This window comes from Aethalodelphis obliquidens, unplaced genomic scaffold (genome assembly GCF_003676395.1).
Source record: "Aethalodelphis obliquidens isolate GAN/ISIS:26980383/991018 unplaced genomic scaffold, ASM367639v1 scaffold3, whole genome shotgun sequence".
NCBI lineage: Eukaryota > Metazoa > Chordata > Mammalia > Artiodactyla > Delphinidae > Aethalodelphis > Aethalodelphis obliquidens.
The window spans coordinates 12,488,004-12,511,654 of record NW_020837947.1 but is presented as its reverse complement, the minus strand read 5'-3'; the positions used below and the strand labels follow the sequence as shown (position 1 = coordinate 12,511,654).

The 23,651-nt window shown below is 38.7% G+C and overlaps 2 protein-coding genes across 10 annotated transcripts in view; one reads left to right on the top strand and one right to left on the bottom strand.

Annotated features, from left to right (window-relative positions):
• Positions 1–23,651, bottom strand: part of IPCEF1 (interaction protein for cytohesin exchange factors 1) — a 183,006-nt gene that overhangs the window by 25,295 nt on the left and 134,060 nt on the right. For all 9 annotated transcript variants that reach the window (XR_003427982.1, XM_027082952.1, XM_027082988.1 and 6 more), the window contains 5 exons: positions 22,243–22,316; positions 20,503–20,574; positions 14,421–14,479; positions 13,007–13,095; positions 2,876–3,248 (listed from right to left, as the gene is read on the bottom strand). Coding sequence is in view for 8 of the 9 variants with exons in the window: in XM_027082952.1 (XP_026938753.1) it covers positions 2,876–3,248; positions 13,007–13,095; positions 14,421–14,479; positions 20,503–20,574; positions 22,243–22,316 (667 nt within the window). In the remaining variant the exon portion in view is untranslated. The remainder of the gene's footprint in view (positions 1–2,875; positions 3,249–13,006; positions 13,096–14,420; positions 14,480–20,502; positions 20,575–22,242; positions 22,317–23,651) is intronic.
• Positions 1–23,651, top strand: part of OPRM1 (opioid receptor mu 1) — a 161,009-nt gene that overhangs the window by 106,143 nt on the left and 31,215 nt on the right. The window lies entirely within an intron of this gene.

Below are 23,651 nucleotides of genomic sequence, written 5' to 3'. Positions count from 1 at the left end.
AAAACTGAGCTGAGATGAATATTCCATTTAACCCCATCACCTCTTACCCCATTACACTTTGTGGAAAGACTCAGTGAAGAGTCTCAAGAGCTCTGGCACTCCCAATGTAGAAAGGCAATAGAATGCAATTAACACCCTGCATTGTTTAAATAGCTTACTTTGCAGGGGAAAAATGTCTAAAAAGGTTTAAATTCGGTATAAAATTGTAGCAACCACAATTTTAATCGCATACCAACTGCAAAATATTTCTCTCATTGTCTAAATAAAAAGAAGGCTATAATACATTCTGTCTGCTTGTTTCAGGGCTCAGTTATTAACCTTTAAGAATCTTTTCTAGGATAAAAGCCTCTTTCTCCAGCAAACACATCTTGAAACTAGGACTTAATCTAAAATCCTAACTCCTGTCATGGACCATGTCGGAACTTCAATCCCTATTATAAAAATTGCTGAACAATATTTCAAACACAGGAATTTCAGCACTTTTTTTTTAATTGGCAGCTAAAATAATAATAATTTTTAGAAGACACAAAAATGAAACGCTACCTTCTCTTCCAACACACAAACACACGTTAAAAAAAAAAAAAAAAAAGCACAGTACTCAATCTGATTACTCAACAGCACGTCATCGCAAACGCAAGCGAAAACTGGGTTGCTGTTTCCATAGCAATGACTTTATGTAGTTTAACTCTGCTGGGAATTTAACCAAATCCCCAGCAGCAGGAGAAAATCATCAGCAAAAATTTTGTAACATATGGCAAGTGCCAACAGAGCAGTGAGGGGAAAAATAGTTTTATTTTCTCTTCCTTCTACTCCAAGGAATACCTTTATGTCAAGCTGTTTGAAGAAGCATACAGATATTGTTGGTCACTCTGTACCTAACTCAAAATTTTAAAATACCTGGTTTCTTCCTTCTTAGATTACAAGAGCTGTTGGTACTCAGTCAGGCTCTGCAGCACACTCGTGCCCAGAATGACATTAGACATGGACAAGAATTGCGTGCATCTTCCCATGACTATCAGGTTACTCGTCCTAAAGGAAAACTCAATCCGCGGTGTTATCTCTTGAGAACGAATGCAAATGCAATTTTATTCTCTACTTTGCTTTTGAAGCCATCCTCATCCCGGGGTGCTGTGTGTGTGTGCGCACGTGAGTGTATGTGTATTTGTGCATGCATGAAACAAACATTTTAGTTCTACTAATGGCCCAATAATTAAAGCCAGAGTTTTTAGCAGGAAAATAATAGATATGGTCCTCTTCATTATTTTCTTTAGTTCCACCAGGCCTATATCTGGAAGGATCTTCTAAGTATCAAGTTAGAGGCCATCTAGTTCAAGGTACTTAAATTCCCTCTTCAGTATATCTTCATAAGAGAAAAAATTGTAATCGACACGCAACATGCAATTGAGCCTATTCAATTTTGAACAGTTCTCAATGTTAAAAAGAAGTTTCTTATGCTGAACCTAAAATTATCTCCTTTTTACTTGCACCACGGGCCTCAAAATTTGCATCAATTTCATACTTCCACAGAGGTACAAATTAAGCCCAATATCTTCATATCAAAACACCTCACAGAGCTGAGGCCAGCTTGAGTCTACTGCCTTCCATTCTGTACAGTCCAATATTGATCCCCCTGCCCCTACCTCATTCACCTCTAAAAGTAGGTTATTTTGGCAATGACTTCATTTACTCCATTTTTTCTAATTGTAAAGTAGATAATTGGCCTAAATTAGGGGTATCAAACAAAAATGACATCAGAGGCCAGGCAGGTAACTCAACTTATGTTGAGTTGCCTTATGTAAAGCATCTTCACATAAGGTCACAGGGAGCAGTGACAACGGACACACGGGTCTGTAGTTGTAATTCTTGGCCTAAATTACTGATACCAAATATCAAATTAATAGGGTAACTATGAAAATCTGAGAACTTAAAGAAACTTTCCCTGATTAGGCTGGGGGAGAGGGGACAGCTGTCACCTACGTCATCAGGCCACCCCGACTGGCGATCATGGGACTTTAGCCAGTCAGCTTCCCCTCAATGGTGCACTGAAAGAATACAGATCAAACTCGTCATTCTCTCATTTTTAAGTATCTGCTATCAGGTAAACTTGTTTTACACTGGAATGAATAAGGCACAGACCATCAGGAAAGACCCATCATGACTGAAAACTAATCATTTTTTAAAAGTTAGTCTGAATAAAAGACAAGGACCAACAATCATGGAGTATTAAGAAAGCCCACACTCTTCATTTCCATACTCCAATAAACTCTTTCATTTGCTAAGACTTAACATGCTTTTCTTCAAACACATAAGCTGTGCTCTCCTTCGGTTCTAAAGTCCTCGTGCTGCCCCACAAAGTGCACGTAGACCGTCTGTCTTCCTGCTCACCATGTAGGAAGGCCCCTCAGGAGCTGACCTGCGAGGACCCAGACCTCATCTGTGCTTATAGCCCAGGGAAGGTGGTAGCTCTGCGTATGTTTGGAAACATGGTGGTGATGTCATCTACAAAATGTCGATCTAATCACCACAAGCTCCGGAGCACAGCACACGGGACCAATAAAAACCAAAACAAAACAAAACAAAAACCTCAAGTTTTACCTCAGATTGGTGAAAAAGTATCATTCTTTTCTGAACACGTCTCATAGTTGCAAGCATGTGGTTGGTGACACTTACAGCGGGTAATAAATGGTCCTGAAGCTGGAGTTTTCTACATGCGATCTCTCCTCTACAGAAGTAGCCCCTGGACTTAGCCCCACTTGACTGTTTAATTATTAAATCATTCGTGACTTTAAACATTCTTTTTACAATCGACGTTAGCATTCCACATCCACATACAAATATTCATCCTCGAAAAAGAGTAAATCGTTTCTTGGTTTACCTCTATCTGTCATCTCTGATCCAGCCGGCTTGTCTGGGACACAAAGATGATCTAGGTTGCTACTCAATGAAGAAGCGTCATCACTGGATAAAGAGTTCAAAACTCCACTTTCTGATGTGGCGAAGCTGGTTTCCAGGGCCCTGCGACCATTTGCCTCCGAGGGTGCAGGTGAGCAGGCCTGCACAGCGCGTGTCACAGACTGTCCCACGTCTTCAGCGGCAGACGAGCTGTCAACCACGTCCATCCAGGGCTGTCTTTCTCTAGATATGAGAGAAGACAAACTGCTGGGCGTCTTTTTTATGTTTTCCATGGAAGAGAAAGAACGCGACGTTTCATTCAATTTGGGTGAAGACGAAGATGCCCGCTGGGCAGCCTGTTTTTCACAAATAAAAGCAAAAGAGAATAAAATAAATCATGATTAAGTCAGCATTCTCTACTTTTCATTTTCAAGGAAGGTATTCCAGCGTTTCAAAAAGTTGCCAATAATAAAAGAATCAAAAGAAAAAGAGATGGTATTTATACCGGTATGACAGACACTATGATCCCATTTTCCAAAACCAATCTGTATAACTTTGAATCACTACTCTAGGATCTGAAAGACCTCCATGTCATGAATTACCCTACTCTTCAATGCTCTCCAGGTAACTAAAAGACTCCTTTGAGGAATTCATTGGAACACTGAAGGATGCTTTGAGCAAAAAGTAGATTGCAATCTCTCACTGAATTCTTACCAATTGAGCAAAAAATCTTGAGAAAGGTGATTAAGAGAGGGAAAGCAAAAGCTGGAGCCAGACGGGAAGCAAAATAATATTAACTGAGTGGAAGACCAGTGATGTGGGTACAACACATACATTTACACCCTCAAACATTTGTCACAGTTCCTTAGCACATGACCAGTATAAGCTCATAACTGCAGAGTTAAGTGAAATAATGTTAACTCATTCACTCTTCAATAATTTTAAAATATCAATAAACTTTCACCAAAGAAGACGGGAATACACATGCAGTCTCCTCATTCATTAAAGGGAAACCAAAAACTACGAGAAGTGGGTTGATGGTGGGTGTAGGATCTTCTGAAAGCATCTCCTGGCATACAATCCAAGGGTGAATGCCAATCCTTGGCAAAATTTTCACCAGTCCATGGAGAAAACATCAATGCAACATCACCAATGTCCTCTCTGGGGAAGGACTTCATTTATTCTGAGATTTTATCCTTGTTACATTTTGATGTTAAAATATATGCCTTCATTTGGAAAATGGTAATGGTAGCTATTAGTTTTTGTCTTTTGGAGATTTTTTTTAATGTTCTCCATAGCAAAATAAAGATTTGGCAACTATATGTTGTTCCTCCATTTTTAATTTCATTGGTCAATAAAAATCCAAAAAATCTAAACACCAGTGCTCTAGGGGTCACCCTATATCTCCAATGGCAGATAAGATAGAGCAGGCTTTTTCTGGTTCGGTTTCATTATGTCACCCTATGAGATACTCCTGTCAATTTCAAGCATTCAGATCTCCAAGGAAGTGGAGGAACTGGTAGGGAGGAGATTGTTAGAGGGAAGAAGCCAAAGAGCAAAGTAGGCTCCTTTCCCCAAAACCTCAGCATCACTGCAACTAACTCGAGATAGTTGACTTTGTTCCAAATTAATATGTGCCCAAGAATTTTGCAGGTTCTAAGCTCTGAGTTCTGATGGAAAAAGTCAGGAAGTGTCCAATGAGTGCCTAGCTGGCTGCATGCTAGACATGGATTGTCAAATAAGCAATAAATCCACTTTTTAGTAGCATGACACTAAAACATCTAGTTAAGATACTAACTCATCACACACATCTTCTTAAAAATAATATATTTGGCATGACATGAAAACTTTCCTTTCAGGAATGTGTCAAAAATCTTTCAAACCAGCTGCCTTCAATCACCCAGACCACTTAACTAGGAGATCCAGATCTGTAATTCACTAAATAAAACCCTAGCTACCCAGAGGAGGTAACGCACCCCCTACCAAACTGTCCAAATAAATGCCAAGACTTGTTTACTCGTTAGCAGGATCTACGGAATAAATGTTAACAAAAATACCCATTCAGGCCCAGTCCTGACACAGTTCCCTATTGTGAGCTATTTTAGTAAAACTTGGCTTCAGTGGGATCAGCTTCCTTTTCTGAAAAGAGACCAAACACGAGCTTTTCCTGCTTCTCCTGCTGATACTACTGTAATTTGATTATCGCAAAATGGGCTATTTGTGCAAAAACGCTGTTGCTGCAGCACGTTCCGTAGCCTTTTTAAACCTCAAAACTCTGCTTAAAAGACTGAGGAAAGACACATTCAATGAGCATCAGAAATTTCCGGGGAGTGTATTTCTGCTTGTGGTACTCCTCAAACACACAGCCAATGCTTCCAGCCCGCTTTCTCTAGCACCACGTAGCACGTATAAAGTTGGTTTTCAAACGGAGAAAAGAAGAGCGAGGGGCGGAAAAAGGAAAAGAACCAGAGAGAAGAAAAATCAAAATGAGAAAAGGATGGTGTGTACCAGGTCAGAGGGAGTTTTCGTCAGAAGAGAGATTGACACAAATCAAAGGTTACCTGGAGTGCAGTTACAGAGGATCGATAGGGGAATGTGCTTTATAAACCCTGTGGTTTAATAAAGCTAAATCCTGCTTTATTATTTCTACCATCCTCTAGCTATTCATAGCCATAAGGCAAACAGAGAACCTTTAGCTCAGTGCCTCTAGGAACTATCCAAGTAACACACCCAGAAAACTCCCCACTGCAAATCACATGAAGGTAGAAAGGAGCAACAGCCTCTCCTCTCCAGCCCACCCCTGGCTTGGCTCACACAACCCCAACCTTCAAGGGTCAGTTCAAGGGTCACCTCCTCCAGGAAGCCTTCTCCAGTGGCCTCAGGGCGAGGTAGGTATCTTTTCCCCACGCTCCTGGGCTTACTTCTATCCTGGGCTTACTTCTATCACACCAGGTAGAGTATCGTTTTATTTGTCAACTAATACTGTAATTGCTGATGGATCTGTTCCTCTTTTTTGGTGAGTTACTTGAGAGCAGGCTGCTTTTAATCATTTTTGCATCTCCATTTTTTTGCATTTGTGCCTGACCTTAGTAAATTAAGGTCAGCCTTAGTAAATTAAGGCTAGTTGGTAATAAATTAATGCTACAAAGACTGGTCTAGGAAACCAGCTATGTGAAGGCAAACAGCCCAGAGCAGTTCAGTCTCTTACTCAGGAGCACCCTGAAGTTCTCTGTGAAGTTGCTATGGATGATTTATCCTAATCCTGGGATCCAGGGGTGACCATTACTGATTGCAATGCAGATACTCCCACAAAGTATTCTCAGAATCTCAAATAAAATTATTTTATTTATTAGACATTAATAATTGTATGTTGTTTCATTTATTTCAGAACATTTGGGCTTCAAATTTTTATTTTTTTAATGAGAAAATGAAAGATATTTTAAAAATCTTAGTTTTAATGAGGAGAGTATGTACATGATTAAATAAAAGAATCAATATTGCTTTTCTCCATTTTCTGTATAAGAGATTTTTATTCATTGAAGAAGCTTAGTTCAAAAGCTGATTAGCTCTAAAATTCTTTTCTCTGAATTGTTTTTAAAACACAAGTTTTAAAGAAAAGAAAAAAGAGTTGAAAATGGCCACCAAAAGCCTGTAATTAGAAAGGAGTGAGTCAGCATAGAAATTTAAGCAGCATTAGTCAAAGTATATAAAAAATAAAAGAAAATACAGGAATAACTTAAGACTAAACAAAATACAACCAAATGAGAAAAAAAGGAAAGTACACAGCTGTTCTTTCCTTCCATTGGCCATATTAATGAAAATAAACTAAGCAATTGCTGTTAAGCCCTAGGAGGTATTGTGTTTATAATTCTACCATATGCTAGTAGAAACATTATTCTAAAAACCCGAAGACTTTGTATGGTATACTGCCCCCTCTGTCACTGGCCTTCTGCATGACCTTGGGCAATGAGCTGCAGGCCGTCCATTCCTCACTCCAATCTTTAGTATCCAAGTGGCCTTGCAGAAACCACTTTACTTCCAGGTCCTAGTTTACTGACTTCCTGCCTCTACCATTACCCAACCCCTCCCTACCCTAGTCCATCCACCAAACAATAGCTAGAGCATTTCTAAAGCAGAAAATGCATCATAGTGTTGTCCTGCTGAAAATCCTCCAGTGACTGTCCATCATGAGTAGAATATCCATAGTCATCATTATAGCCAAGACAACCCACATGGACCCCTACCCACCTCTCCAGCAACATCTTCAACCTCCCATTCCCTCTCCTTTCCAACCGCATGGTCTTGTTTCTGTTCCTTGAGCACGTCTCTGGTTCCTTGTGCCTGAAAAGCTCACTCTGTGGATTTGGGGTTGGCTGACTCTTTCCCATCACTTTGGTCTCAAGTCAAATATCACCTCCTTAGCAGGCTCTTCCCTGACGGTTGTAAGCAAAGCAATATCCTCCCCAACCTCAACCCCAGCCACTCCCTAGAACACTGCCCCAGTTAATGTTTCTTCATAGCATTTATCAGTACTTAGACTGTTTGAATTACAAATTATTGTGACTTTTCTTCAACTTAGAACTTAAGATGCTCCACGGAAGAGACTGTCCAGCTCAGTTCAGCATCCCCTTCTTTGGAAAATACCTGGCATGTGGTTGATACAGAAAAAAAAAGTTGCCAGTGGTTTGTCTGCCTTAGATTATCAAAAAGAGCAAATGAGAGAACATAAAAGATATTCGTAATAAAAGGTAAACTTAAGCTTGCAAAGGTTACTTAAGACAGTTCTATTTACTTCTCTGGCACTTGACTTCATTTGTAAAAGATGGGACTTCTATGAGTCGAATGAAGTCATCCTTCTGAAAGCCAAGTGAAATCACTAGACAAGTGTAAAGTAACTTTCTAATTCACACGGGGGAATATTTGTATAGCTACAGATCTGTGGAGGAAGTGACAATCGTCACCCACCCGCCCATTTATCAATCCATTAAATAAATATTTAATTAGGTTCAAATATGTGTTAGACAAGGTCATAGATGTTGCGGGTAAAGAAAAAGATATTGGACACTGCCTCTAACCTTAAGAATTTAATAATTAGATAAATAAACCCGATACACAAAATCTATAATTCAAGGCAGAGGCTAACACCATGAAAAAAGTATCCCAGAAAATGCACTATAGAAATATAAAGAGTTTAGAAGAAGGAAAGATCCTCCTGTCTCAGGGGACCAGGGAAGGTTTAATGAAAGAAGTCACATTTAAACCAGTCTTGAAAGATATTTAGAAGGTGGAATTGGGGTGAGAGTGAATGGTTCCTGCAAGTGGAGAAACTTTGTAAATATAGGTACAGGAACAGAAAAGTCTGGAAAGCTTTGGGGAAATAGGGGGCAGTTTATTGGGCTGATGAAAAAGGAGGCTGATGAAAAAGGAGGAGACTGTCATGGCAGTTAGAAGTAAGCCCAAGGGCCTGAAATACCAAGCCAATGAATTGAGGATTAATTTGATAAGCAATGAGGATGCACTGAAAGGTCTTTTGTTGTTGAATCAATTTATCAGAACTGCACATTAGGAAGACTAATTTGGAAGTGGTTTTATTAAGAGGAAAGAGAGATTAGAGACAAAAAAGAAAAAAAAGAGGCTGCTATTTCAAAATAGCCTGGGCAAGAGCTAGTGCAAACCCCAACTGGGGCAGAGGCAAACATGGAGGCCCGGGAGAGGTTGCCGACAGCCCCCTGCCTGTGACTGACGGCCAGAAGATGAACCGTTACAGCAAGAGGCGAAATGTAAAATCTAATTTTAGAAAAATCTTAAAATCAGTTAAGTGCTCAACCATAGAGCTTAAGGAAACGTTTTGCATCTTGAGGACAGAGGGTGAATTTTTCTTTCTACCTTTTCTTTGTAAGTATAGGTACTCACTAACAACTTTTCATCCAACTATCTCACTTGAAAGCATTTCTACTATTGTATCATAGTACACGTATCGAAAGAACATGTCTTTTAGTAAACAACTGTGCAAGAGCCATCCTACTAAGATTAAATTTGAATTTCTAAAATTGATTTTACCCCTTTTTGTGTTTAATCTTTGACCTCTGGCCAATGGGCCAGAGTACACAGGGTTTTTTTCCCATCCTTTGGATATAAAGGAATTGTACTTCTGAAAAAGCATCAAAATATAAGGACTCTCATGTGAAAATAATCTGCATGAGCTGCTTAAAACTGGGATATTTATCTTCTCTCATATCTGATCCACCTGTAGGTCTACCTTCCAACTACATTCAAAATCCAACCATTCCATTTCTCAACTGTGACCTCATCCCAGTCATCATGTTCACTACACTAGATTACTGCACACTCCCCCTTAGACTTCTTTGCTTCTATACTTTCCCCCTATGCCACAGGGTCTCTCCCCACAGCAGCATGAGTGGCCCTTTTAAAATGGAGATCAGTCACATCACTCTTCTGCTCAAAACTTCCAAAGGCTAAGGAACTCAAAACATCAAAGTCCTTAATGGTCCACAGGCCCCATACATATGGACACAATTATCCTCCAACCTCATTTCCTGCAACTCTCACCTTGGTTCACCCTGTTCCAGCCATACTGGCCTCTTTGCATTGCCATCTATGCACCAAGGAGATCTGGACTCTAACTGCTCCCTTTGCTTGGAAAACACCTTCCCTGAATATCCACCTGGCTGACTCTTATACCACCTTTCAAGAGTTTTGCTCAGATCTCAACTCTCACTCAGGCCTATCCTGGTTCCCCTATTCATTGTCACAAACTGTCCTGACCCCTTCAGCTCCACTTCTTCTACTGACCTAGCAGATAATTTACTTATGTTGATTGTTTATTTTCAGTCTCCCTCAACCAGAAGTTTGGCTACATGAAGAAATGAATCTTTGTTCATTTCCTGTTGTGTCCCAAGTACTATTTAGAATAGTAGCTCTCAATAAATATTTGTTAAATGAATGAATAAGCATATAAGCACAGCTCAAGTTATCAGACACTTTTTAAAAATTAAACTTAGGGGGAAAATATTTGTAACAAATTTTTAATGATCTTTGATCTCTTAAATCACTTTATAACATATAAAATTGAGTTGGAAATATAATTGAAGTCAGTTCCTTTTTTGCTCTTTTGTGAATTTCAAGGAATCACAGGTAGTGATTTCCACAAAGGATCTTCCAAAGTGAAACCTACAGAGTTCCATCTGTTTTGAGCCTGTGGAAAAACTCTCCATTTTTAATTTCTCTGTAAATAAATGGATGTTCTTTTCACTATCCATCCTGTGGAGCTTTCTCAAGAAGGAAACACATAAAGAGAAATCTGCTGTTCACTCAAAGGAGACCCTGTAATGTTCTTTATTCTCTGCAGAACGTGGTCCCACCCATTAGAAACAGGTCCGAATTGGTCTGGTGCTGAAGTCTTACTGTTTATCTTTAGAGCAATCAAAATGACTGGACACAGAATTAAACTTTTAGTCCGAGATTTTATAATTTTGAAAGAATTTTCCAGAATAGTATGATCTTATACTTTTGAATTCATCATTCCAAAATGAAAGTTCATTACCCAAAAGTTTTTTTAAAAGCAAGAACTTGGGAAAGGTTTGGGTGTCTTTGGTTTTTGTTTTGTTTTGTTTTGTTTTCTCGCCTAGGCTTGTATAGCTCAGTCATGTAGCCTATGCCAGATGGAGCCTAAACAATAAGCTGCTTCATGCTCTGGATAAAAGTTACCACGATTTTTAAAATTTCATCTGTTTAGATAAAAAAGCTTAAATGTTGTTTTAACCAAGTGTCTGGCATGTCTGTGTTTCAGAAACAAGAGAAAACAAAATCTGCCTGGGAAATACGTGAGCGGGAACAACATACTCTGTTTCTAAGGAAAGTAAAATCTAACTGTTCAACATTTATCTATTTCTAATACATTTCTTCAGAAAGAATAATGTTAGCCTTAGTGGTCTTCAAAAACATGCTTAACTTCTTAGAACTTTAAGGAATAACATTTGATTGACGTTTAGAATGACATTCTAAAGAATGCGCCCAATTCAATGACTTAACCTACTGGTCTCACATCCATCCCTTCATTTACTTGTTTGGAAACAAGCATTCTCTGGGCTCCTACTCTAACATTATGTAAGACTATCATTGTATAATGCAATTGAGCCACGATCCTTCATCTAAGAAGACAACTTTGTTGCTTTTACTTTCATCCAGTAGAGTTCTAGATGCCTGACAATGTTCTTTGTAATCTGTGATATAGTTTGCCACTATAAAACTGAAAATCACAGTATTTTAGAACAAAACTAAATCATATAAGAGACAGACAAAAATGGAGAGACACAGAGACACAGAGATGAAGGCAAAAAGAAACTAAACAGGAACACAGGCTTCTCTATTAAACCAGCAAGGCACATCTATTTCATTTTTTCCAAATGCAGAAACTGATTTTAAAAGAAGAGGTAGACGACTTCAAGGGAAAACTATATTAAGAGAGGCTACATTGTAAACCTAGTGCAAAAATTGGTCGACGTTTTACCAAAGTTTAATTTTATTTATGTCTTGCTTAACTTTGGCTAATCCTATTTAATAGATTTTTAATAAATATTCATTCAATAACTATTTACTTCTGGTCTCAGCTGCTAGTCAAATAAAGTAGAAAAGTGACCACAATTCCCCACTGGCAGCAGATAAACACAGCAGAAGTCATTATTTAAATGACATTAACACCTTAAACCCAGGAACTGGCAAATAAGGATTGAAAACCTTATCACACAAAACAGAAAATTCTGGCAGAAGAGGTCTGGTAAGTGAAGGAGTTGCAGTAACCTATTAGAACTTATAGTTACTCGGGTCCATGGATGAACGAGTGTCATAGTAGAATGGAAGGAGCATATGCTATAAAGCTAGACAGACCGGGGTTCCCATCTCAGGTGCTCCATTTTCTGGGGGTATGACTAGGCCATTCTACCTCTCTGAACCTCTGTTTCCTAATCCATGAAACGAGATAGTAATATCTATGTCCTCATGACCTGGGAATAGGAAACAATATGTAAGCCAGAAACAAAGACACCAACCACAACGGACGTGATGCGTAAACCTGACACACAGAAATCAAGAGCATCTGTCAACAAAAAGAAACAGAGTTTAAAAAATATAAACGCCATAGACTGGGAAAGAAGATCTGCCTCATTTTTAACTGACAAAGGACTAAGGTACAGATTAATAAAGAAATCCTATAAATCCAAAATAATAGTAGTAAGACAGCTAAAAATGTACAAAAGACTTGAGACACTTAACAGAACAGAAAATCCAGATATCAAAAAAAACATGAAAAGATGCTTGACCTCATTAGTAATCAGGGAAATGCAGATTAAATAATACTGCATTTCAGGGTTATCTGAGGGAAGTAAATGATTATATATTTAAAGTAGCTATATAAGTGCTGGTATATGGTAGGTATAAAAGCTATAAGTCAACCTCGCCAAAGATCTCTGCTTGACTCTTTCTACATGCCGTCGCTATAACGCCCATGAACATCCAAATATAAAGCAACTCTCCATAGCCTTAACGTCCATTAATAACCTGAACTTACACTGGATGCTTCCGAAGCTTAGACTCAAGCTTGGACTTCTCTCTAGTAAATATACCCAGATTTAATGCAGCAACCCCACTCCTGGCTTCCTGCTCTCTTTCTGATTCTAATTTTCTCTTCATGTTATTGCCTTCAGCCCCTTTACATTCATTTTACATCGTTAGAGTGCATGCACCTAGGCAAGGTATTTTCAATTCTTTCTGAGAACAAGTAGGATATAAATAAACATTATAAAACAAATCTTTGCAAGGATTGGCCCATTACCTAGAAGTCCTCTGCATTACCATGAACCCTCTGAGCATAATACATCTGTGGGTCACACACAAATGCACCGAATCTGTCATATAAATGGGTTGCTATGGAGAAGGCTCAAAATCAGCGCCCTGAGAACTGCACTTGCTCTTTGGCGAGTACCTTAACTTAGCGTCCTCTAAAAATGTATTAGTCAAGGTAGTTTCTACCCAACTGGAAAGAACGACATCCACACATTTGATCGATGACCAACAGACCAATTACGACGGTACGTACCAAAGGAGAGAGAGTCTCCGCAGAGTAATGAGGGGGTCGTGTCTCGACAGCTATTTCGGGATCTTCCTGTTCACTCTCACTGTAGCATTCTATAACAAAAAGGAAAACGCTGAATGTTTCAGCACTGTCATCACTTATTCCATAATGCATGAGCAGAGGTTCTTCTCCATCTGGCTATTGCATTTCCAACCCAATTCAGAAAGCACTTATCTAGTGAGCTACCTGATACATAAGACTTTCCCTCTGTGAGGGTTTCTGCCCTCAAAGAGTGTCCAATAAGCAGAAAGACGACTAACCATAGCTCAGGGAAAATGAAACTAATTCCTCAAAAGAGGTGTGAGTCATACACTAAGGGAGCACAAGATCAGTAGTGATTAATTTTGAGCATAGGAATCTTAATGAGCTGAAAATGGCAGGATAAGTAAACCATCAATGGTGCACACAGAGTAATGGGAGTACCAGGCTGAGGACACAGACTGAGCCAAGTATTCAGAGTCCCCTACGGGACAGGGTGGAAAACAAAGCTGAAAGGTTGCTTGAGGCCATATCATAGAAGGCCTTACATACCAGGAAAAGGAGAAGGGTTTTGTGTAGTTACTTTTTGCTCACAATCTATAAATATACTTCACATATATAATGGGTGCTTATTTTATGGAAAAGAAGACCAAGGAGATGATTAGGACACTGGTTTCACAGTATTGCATTACACTTCTTTATTGTTTTAAATCAAGTTGCCACTTTTTCATTTCTAAATTTAAGATTTTATGATTTTGTTCTCCAAAGATATAACTCCCTACTTCCAATTTCCAAGTTTTATGTGGTCTGAGCATTTCAGAAATAGTGTCAGCTCTGTGACCCTGGCACCTAAATCCTCTTTCTTCTCAATATTAAGGAGTAACTTCATCATTAAGAAGAATTAGACTCTTGTAGCTTTTGAACCCTGAAAGCTACAGACTGAGCTAAAAATACGGCTTCTGTCCCAATCTGACATTCAGGCTCCTGGTACAAACTTAGGGTAATTAGTCTCAGCACACACCTGGTGGAAATACTAAAATATCAGAGAGGAAACAGTGGGCTGAAAGTTATCTGTCTCGAACATGACGAGATCATGTCTGTGAGTAAGAATTCAGTAAGTGGGGCAATAAAACATTTGCATTGGCAATTGGTTGAGATCCCAGTGAAGCCTACAGCTGCTAATATGTGGGTGAAGTGTGAAAAGCGTTCTTAGCCAGCATGGGAAGCTCTATTCCATGTTGGTGAGCCTGTGTGTCTATGTCTGTCTATACATATTTTCAGATAATTTTAAATAACAAAGTATGGTTCATTAGAACAAGACTACATAGAACATGACATTGTATTTTCACCCTATTCTAATATTCTTGCTAAATTTTCAGAAATTGAAAATAGAACATACCTTCATCCTTTGTAGTGGATTCAAGATGGATTATAGCTAATCCAAATTTGTTTAACCACCTAAAATTCAAATAGAAAATAAATGTTTGACAGAGACACTGGTTCCCAACATATTCACCTTTATGCTAGACCCTAAAGGAAGGTCTTGTACCAGACTTTATAACAAAATTAAGTCATAGTGCTATCGTCAGTCTAAACATTTCTAGAAACAGCCTAAGTTTGTGGTATGGAAACCTAAGACCTCTGGTTTCACAATACTGTCCGTACTTAGGGCATTCTTTGCCAGATAAGAAATGAGGTGGCCCATTATACAGCCAGTTAAAGTGGGCAACTACATTAGATATTCTAAATATATGAATAAATATACGTTTTGTAATTGTGTATTTGAAATTCTTGTCAACCATCAAAATGAATTTCTTAACTTGACCTTTAAAGTTCTATCTCTTTAATTCTTAAATGTAAGCTTATTTCACACACACACACAAAATGAAGATGATCTATTTTTAAACCACAATCTTTATATCAATCAGTAAAAAGATCTGGTCAGAGCTTCACAGTTATTCCTAAGCTGGGGAAAATTTCAATTTCTTGAAAAATTTTATGTAAGGTAAAAATTGACAATGTCTCATCTTCCATTGATTTACCATTTATTGGCAATGAATTTCAACTACCCATCAATAATGAAAAAAGAACTAGACAAACCTTAAGGAACACAAACTTGGCTTATGACTTCAGGCCACTGTAGTTCCTTTTCAAGGGTTCAATTAGAAACTTATTTAAATACACAAAAGACACAAAATGTATCTATTTCATATGTTCCTAGCTATATAACCTTCTATTTAAAGGGAAAATATCATTTTGGGGTAGAGATAATCTAAGTGATTTATTTCCCACTTCTTTCCAGTTTTCTTTATTTTTAAAAAATATCCCATAATGTGTATTCATCTTGTTTTGAAACATAAGTAGCCTAAGTCAATCAATATCAACAAAATGATAATAATAATGCTATGCATTTATTGATTCACCTATATGGTTTATTTTTTCTAGTCCTGTAATTCCTGCTAAATTACCCAGCTACACCCCACCATAGCACAAATATTGCACATTCCCAAGTCTGCAATTGTCAACAAATTAGGAACCCTTACCCAACCCTCATTCTGCCATGGTCTTGCTGTACTGATTATTTTTTAACAGGAAATATGTAATAAATTTTATTTTAAAAAATAAATAAAATAGAACTGCCTACAAGACAGAAGATGAGCTCCAGCCTCATTTAGAAAGTCCCCTTTTGCACCATGATAAACATGAGTCTCTTGGGCCACTTAAAACTGGACCAATACCTGGGCCCAGATCATGCCATAGGAACTGAAAAATGCTCATCAAGACTCAGTAGAAAAACAAACAAAACTAAGAAACAGAAAATGACCAAAAAAGTACAAATGGTTAATAAATATATGGGAAAATTCTCAGGCTCAGTAGTATTTTGGGAAATGCACAGGAAAATATTTTCCACCACTAGATTGGCAAAAATTTTAAATATTGCTGATTTCTATTAGATTTTAGGAAAAACATTCTCATCCCTTGAGTCGACCATGAAAAACTGGAACAGCCAATATTAAGCAGGTAATTTGATGATACTATTCAAAACATAAGTTTTCATCCCCTTCGCCCAATAATCGTAGTTATAAATATCTATCCTACAAAACACACCTTCATGTACATAAATAAATGTGGAAGAATATCAATTCAATAAGGCTTGCAAAGGCAAAAAGAAAAAACTGATACAATATAATTGTCCATTAACAGGAAAACGGATAAAGTATGGTACCAATTCCAAAAGTACCATGTTATTAAGAAGCTAATAAAAAGACTGAGATGGGGTGGGGGGCCTTGTAATGGCCTGGAAAAATCCTAACATACTATTAAGTGAAAAAAGCAAGTACAAAACAAAGTGTTTATCCTGATTCAATGTGCTTCTAAAACTATATATTTGCATATGTATTATACAAGACTTGGTATGCAAAGAAAAGCCTCAGAAAGGACACAGTCATATTGTGAAAAGTGGCTTTATCTTAGGGAAAGAAGTAGAACGGGAAGGTAAAGTTGGGGGAATGGGAAGGTTTTCGCTTTACCTACTTCTGTATTACATGATTCTTTACAAGAATATGTTTTATGCATTACTCAACTAAAAGAAACACTTAAAAGTACATTTTTAAAAACTGATCAGGCAAAGCACCATGAATTTAATGGCTCACTAATTCCTAGTTTATTCCTGATTTCATAATTGTATAAGCTGACCCTGCCCGCAAAACAATCATCTCAAAGTGAAGTAGACAAACTTCTTTTTTTAACATAACAAGACAAAAAAACAGATGAATTGAGAATGCCTGAAATAAGAAAAGACGTTTCTAAGTTCCTTTCCAGATATAGCAGAAGACTATTGAACAGTAAAGCAGATTCCTCTCAGCCCTTACCCAAAACTCATATACCTTTAATTGCCACCATCAGTTACCTGCTGGGAAAAACTAGTGATTGTTCAGAATCTTGTTTGTTTTCTTTCTAGAACCCACGGGGTTGGAGTACCTCCTTTGCTAAGCACTTTTTTTTAAAAAACATCCAGGCAGTAGCAAACTTTCTATTTGTGTCTAAATAGATGGATACACAAAAAGACATACTTACATAAAAGAAGATGACAGATGTTTCCTGGGAGTTTGTTGTATGTTAACTGGATGAGAATGTGTGTGTTGAAGAAGCACAAGTGTTAAGAAACTGATGTACAAAATGACATTTTTCCCACAAACACCGTCTGAGAAAGGCAGCTACCACCAGTCTTTGTTTAGAAACCAACCCTTTCATTACCTTTAATTACTCACCCCTATACTTGTCAATTGAGGGTCCCTGCAGAACACACAGTGCTTCTATTAAACTTAACTACCTTTTCCTTCATCATCACTGAGAGAAACGTCACCACCCAAAAAGGCAGTTTCCCAAGGAGGCGAAATTCTGAAACAGGATCCATCTCTCCAGATACCACTCCCTCCTTCCCTAGCACCTCTGCATCTCACTAAGAAATACCCAGATGCACTCCGTCCTAGCTTAAACAGACCTCATCAGTAAGAAAGGAAGCTCTTCAGGGGCTACTGCAGAACAAAGCTTTAGGGCTTCCCTGGTGGCGCAGTGGTTCAGAATCTGCCTGCTAATGCAGGGGACAAGGGTTCGAGCCCTGGTCTGGAAGGATCCCACATGCCGTGGAGCAACTAGGCCCGTGAGCCACAACTACTGAGCCTGCACGACTGGAGCCTGTGTTCCGCAACGAGAGGCCGCAATAGTTAAGAGGCCCGCGCACAGCAATGAAGAGCAGCCCCCGCTTGCCGCAACTAGAGAAAGCCCACACACAGAAACGAAGACCCAACACAGCCAAAAATAAAAATTAAGTAATTAATAAAAAAAAAAAAAAGCTTTAACCCCCCCCTCCCCCACAGCGCCTACTCTTGTGGGAGAAGTTAACTTTCGGGATTCTGCATTGTTGGCTATTAGAAAAACCATCTTCAGAATAATAAAGCTTAATAATGACATTATAAATGAAAAATTATGATACATTAATTGTGATACATTCAGGCACAGACAAAATGGGCCATTTATTTATGAGTAGCCAGACGGACAATTTTTGAGTATAAAGGTCACTGAGAGATTCAAATATATGGGTCATGACACCTCACATTCAAATTTCAATTTTATATCTTGTTTGTAAGCTGGAAAGATAAACAAATACTAAAATAATTTCAAGTAAAATTAACAGATCTTCACAGCATAGATAATCCATGAGATCTTGGCTTTCATAACTATAAAAGGCTTTGGTTTAACAATCAAATAGGCAGAGTGTGTAGCTAATAATCATGCAACTGTACTTGCCATTAGATAGAGCTCTGCAAAGGGAGTATGTTGAAAAGTGAAGATAAATGGGCCAGAAATGTAAACAAAAACTGGAGGACTGGGTGGGCAGGGAGCTAAATAACTGGTGTGTGATTTAGAAAGCACATCTGCCTGAAATAGAGCTGACTCAGATAATCTGGTAAGGGTCTCACACTTTTACTGGCTTAAAATGTGTTTCACTGTGTAGGTAGAGAAATTCTCTCGGTAACAAAACCTTTCGCAGTCATTGTTTTTCTGGTAAACTCAGTCTTACTCTGCCCTTGTTGGAGAGAACACAACGACTTTGAAAGAACCAGTCACAGGATGAATGGGAAGGATGTGGACCGGAAGAAAGTTGGAGATACAAGAAGCTGTTTGGGAGAAGCCAGGCACCAAGGGACCCTATGGGGGTGGGGAGAGGTTGCTGACGGGCAGCCCTGTTTCACCACCATTAAAGCTTAGAAAGGACCACTTGGGATTGATGGATGGCTCGGCTCCGGACTGACACTCACTACTATATGATTCCAAGGACCGCTGGGCAAGACATTAAGCTTTCCACGCACCTAGACCTTGCTAGTCAATAGGATTTAGCGTTACCAACGCAAATAAAAAGAGAAATAAAGAGCTTTGACTGTGAAGTTTTTATCTCCTCCTTTTGTGTATCTGCTCTTATTTTTCTCAGATGCTTGAGAAAGCTGGTGGGGGGGGAGTTAAAAGTCAAAAAGAGGATAGAAACAACTTCTTTCCTTGTCCAAGTAAATTAAAGACTTGTTTGGAAGACGCCGTTGTCAGTACCTTGCTTTGTCATTTCTAACGCAGGGTTCTCTAACTTTCTCTGGTAAACAGCAATTCCGCCCTCATCTAAAGGTTTGTGGTGGCGAGATAAATGCAGGGAACAGATGAGAATGCTTCTAGGGAGAAAAGGCTTCCCTGGGGATATGGTGTAAGGCATTCTCTGTGTGTGTGTGTGTGTGTGTGTGTGTGTGTGTGTGTGTACTCCTGCTCATATATGTTTAGTAAAAAGCAGCTTTTTTTTCCTTTACATTTCTAAAGCAAGAGGCCAAAGAGAAATTACAGAGAACAGATAGATAAGAAAATCATTATGTCTAAATAAATTAATATGAGGGGTGGGATAAGGAGGATGGGAGGGAGGCTCAGGAGGGAGGGGATATGGGGACACGTGTTGCACATGGCTGATTCGCTTTGCTGTACAACAGACACTAACACGGTATTGTGATGCAATTATACTCCAATAAAGATCTATTAAAAGATAAACTGATTAATAGATATAAATATATAATTAAATATAAAAATATAAATAGATTAAACGATAAGCTCTGTGAATGGAGGGATTATGTCCATATTTTTCAGGTCTAGTGCCTGGGATCTGCTGCAAGGAAGCGCATAATAGTTATTCCATACATATACATTTTTTTCATACATATATTTTTAATTAATTAAGTGAAAGTAATAAGAAACACTGAATTCTGAGACTAGGACTTAAATAGAATGCCCTCTGGTGCCTCAAGCACCTTAAATATATAGAGCCTCATCCAAGTAAGAGCCACTGCGATCTCACCGTAATCTAAACCAGCAGGGGATGTCGCAAGACGAGTAACACTCTACCAGTATATTCCACTTACTTAAACTGAGCAAACAGGAAATGGAGTTAGGGATATGTATTTATATTAGAGGTACTCTAAACAACGATGTTTTGCAAAATTTGGGGCTAGAACATGGAGAGATGATAACCATGAATCATGATAATCACACAGCACCTGTGAAATGCTGCAGAGATATTTTTCGTGTAGAATTCTGAAAGCTGTGAGATCGGTTACACAATTCTTTCGAGCCTTTCTCCCTGTGATGCTGATTCTCATATTAACATTTTCTTATAATGTCTTCTATTCCTTTCTCAACTTAGTGGTTCCCTCAGAAGAATCTTATTACTTCTTCCTAAAATAGCCATTTTGATCTGTGCAGCTCTCCAAAATGCTTCTAAATACTAGAAAAGAAAGCGAGAAGACTTTGTAACTGCTAAGGAGATTAATCCTTAAAGCAGCAGAAATAAAAAAATCATAATTGATATGCACATGTGCTTAAAATTCAGACACCTGACCAAAGTAATCTATTCCCATAAAGATTGGATTTAGTGATGGTTCTCTACTTACAGGTTCATTTCCTGCACATTCTCAGCTGCAAAATAAAAGGTCTTGATCTGTGGATGGCTGATCTTAAAAGCACTTGAAGGGGGAAAAGCATAGACACATAAGAAATTAGAAGTTAGTGTAGTCAACAGTGTAGTCGAAAGTAAAACAGTCAAATATAAGTATGGTAAGTTCATCTGCTTTCTTTGTTAATTTACAAAAACAAAAGTTTTAGTTACGTTAAATACCCATTGTCTAATCTCTATTTTATGTAGAGAGCAGAGGGGTAATTCATCATGTCAGGACATCCAGACCAGGACTGAGTCATGGCTGATCAATAGTTTCTATTTAAAACATATGGATATATTCTTTTATTTTCATTTGCTGTTTTGCTATAAATAGACAATAAATTAAAATATAAAGTGATAGATTATCACTTCAAAATACTCAGATCAATTCCTTCATACAAAGTATTCATTCAAATTCAATCAAGCATATACAATAATTGTATTTACAGAAAAACAATCAAATATAAAACTTCTACACTGTGAAAACACATCAAAAACTTTATCCAAGCTATTCTCTATTAGTAAAGGAAAAATATAAGGCAGATTTTTCGTTTAAAAGAAAAGTATAAAACATTGAAGATAACAAAGTATTTCCCTTTTACCATTTAGACAGGAAGTCCTGCTGTATGGGCCAGAGATTTTGTAAATGACCAGTGTGGTCAAAACCACAACCTCGTGTATCACTAAAGATAGGAAGCTATATCAGAATGGCAAAGACCTAAAGCCAACACCAGTTTATTCATTAAAAATAAACTAATCGGGCTTCCCTGGTCGCGCAGTGGTTGAGAGTCCGCCTGCCGATGCAGGGGACACGGGTTCGTGCCCCGGTCCGGGAAGATCCCACATGCCGCGGAGCGGTTGGGCCCGTAAGCCATGGCCGCTGAGCCTGCGTGTCCGGCGCCTGTGCTCCGCAACGGGAGAGGCCACAACAGTGAGAGGCCCGCGTACCGCAAAAACAAAAACAAAAAATAAATAAATAAATAAACTAATCAATTGCTGTCACTAGGAACACAGGTCAATAGGGAACTGCCCCACTCTAATAAAACAGGAAAAGATGTCAAAAGCAGAATAAAGAATAAGTGAAAGGTGAAGAGGACACATATGCAAAATGCAGCTGGATCCTATCATGGGAAGAGCACTTCACTGGGAGTCTGGATAGCTGGTCTAGAGTCATGGGCTGGTGACTCTTGGCTCCGGTCCGCTCTCAAATCTTTTGGACTTCCGTTATATCAGGGGGCTAATCCCCAAGTCTAGGACATCTCAGAGAATTCAATTTCAAGGATGTTACTGACAATTCCATGAACTAAGAAAAAGAAACTGGTTTGGTATCATATCTGCAGCTCTGGTGACTCCTATGTAGTCATTCTCTTCACAAGGACACAGCCTTGACATCTCGTCACCCTGCCAGTCCTGGATGGCAGCTTGCTTTTCACTGGATCACAGACACCATCATTAACAGCACGCCCTGCTAGGGCTCCGTGGGGTTTTAAAATCCATCTGCTCCACAAAATGAAATTCCAGAAGACAAGAGGTTAAAAGCTTCTATTATTGTTTGGGGTTCCAACCCATAAAGTCAAAATTCTCAGACATTTGAATGTCACCATCATTAACTTCCAAATCACCTTATCACCTGAGGAACATTATAAAGAAATGTTATCCTGGCTCCATATTTTGTGGAAAATGATAGACAACTTACTGCTTTTTCTTGCATTCAGATGCTCTCTCTACAGTGAAATCAGGCAGGTTGATAAATCCATCAGCTTTCTCTGCCTGAAACAAATACATACACAAATATGAATAAAAGTGTCCATCTTAGCAGTTCACTTATTGGGATCATATATGTTGAACAGAGATAAAGTGAAATGGAGGTGTGTCAAAAGATACCCCTCGGGGCTTCCCTGGTGGCACAGTGGTTGAGAGTCCGCCTGCTGATGCAGGGGACACGGCTTCGTGCCCCGGTCCGGGAAGATCCCACATGCCACAGAGTGGCTGGGCCCATGAGCCATGGCCGCTGAGCCTGCGCGTCCGGAGCCTGTGCTCCAAAGCAGGAGAGGCCACAGCAGTGAGAGGTCCGCGTACAACGAAAAAAAAAAAAAAGATACCCCTCTGAATCAGCATTGGACTTATCCTAGATACATATTTTTAAGAGGAATTAATATTCTTCTGATAAATCATCCAGAATCTTTCCCTGAGAAGTAACACGGCACAGTTTAGGGACAGCCAATGTGTGGCACAAGTAGGACCTGCCCGACTCCTTTTTGTCTTCCTAGAAAACATCAGAGCTCCACTTCCTGCTATCCTCAGCATCTTTCTCATCCTACTTCTCTCACAAGCCACAGGCACATAAGAAGAAACCTAATTAGCACGCTATTATATGGTGAGCAGAGGCCTGACTTTGGAGTCAGTAAATTGAGGTTCGTATCATGGATCTACCACCTACTGGTTGTAATAGGACTTAAGTGAGCTCAGACAAATAAAACACTTAACAGATACTGAACAAACATTTTTTCCTCTCCCAAGTCTTTAGGAAGTTCCTAGGGGGTTAAATCACAGAGCCATGTCTTGGAAAATCTCAGTTCCATAATCAATTCCCAGGAGTTTTTTTCTATAAAGGAAAGACAGCAGAGGAAAATGACACTTTTAAGGATGTAGAATGAATGCCACTTTAAAACACCAAGAATTTTACAGGAAATGTAATCATTGTTCCACCTCTAAAAATGTCTTAATCTTTACTTTATGAATAAAATTTAACTGAACCATAGGAGGCTAGACTGCTTATCATAGACAGAGCTCAAATCTTCCATCTACACTGGTGTCTCTGAATGGAGAATTACAATCCACAAGATTAAACATAAAAGAGTCAGTTATTGGGAGATGAGTAAAAATTGGTTTTAAAAATACAATCTTAATTTTTAGAGTTCAGCTAGCTATGAAATCAGCACCATGGTGCTCTTCATCTGTGTTACTTTCCCTTATCACCAAATAGGGTGCAACTTGCACTCTTTCTTCAGAAATATTAAACTGTGAAACTTCCAACCTTGGCCCTGTCCTGTCTTCTCTCTCCTGCATGAGTCAACTTATCCAAACTCTTCACCTGAAGTGCTT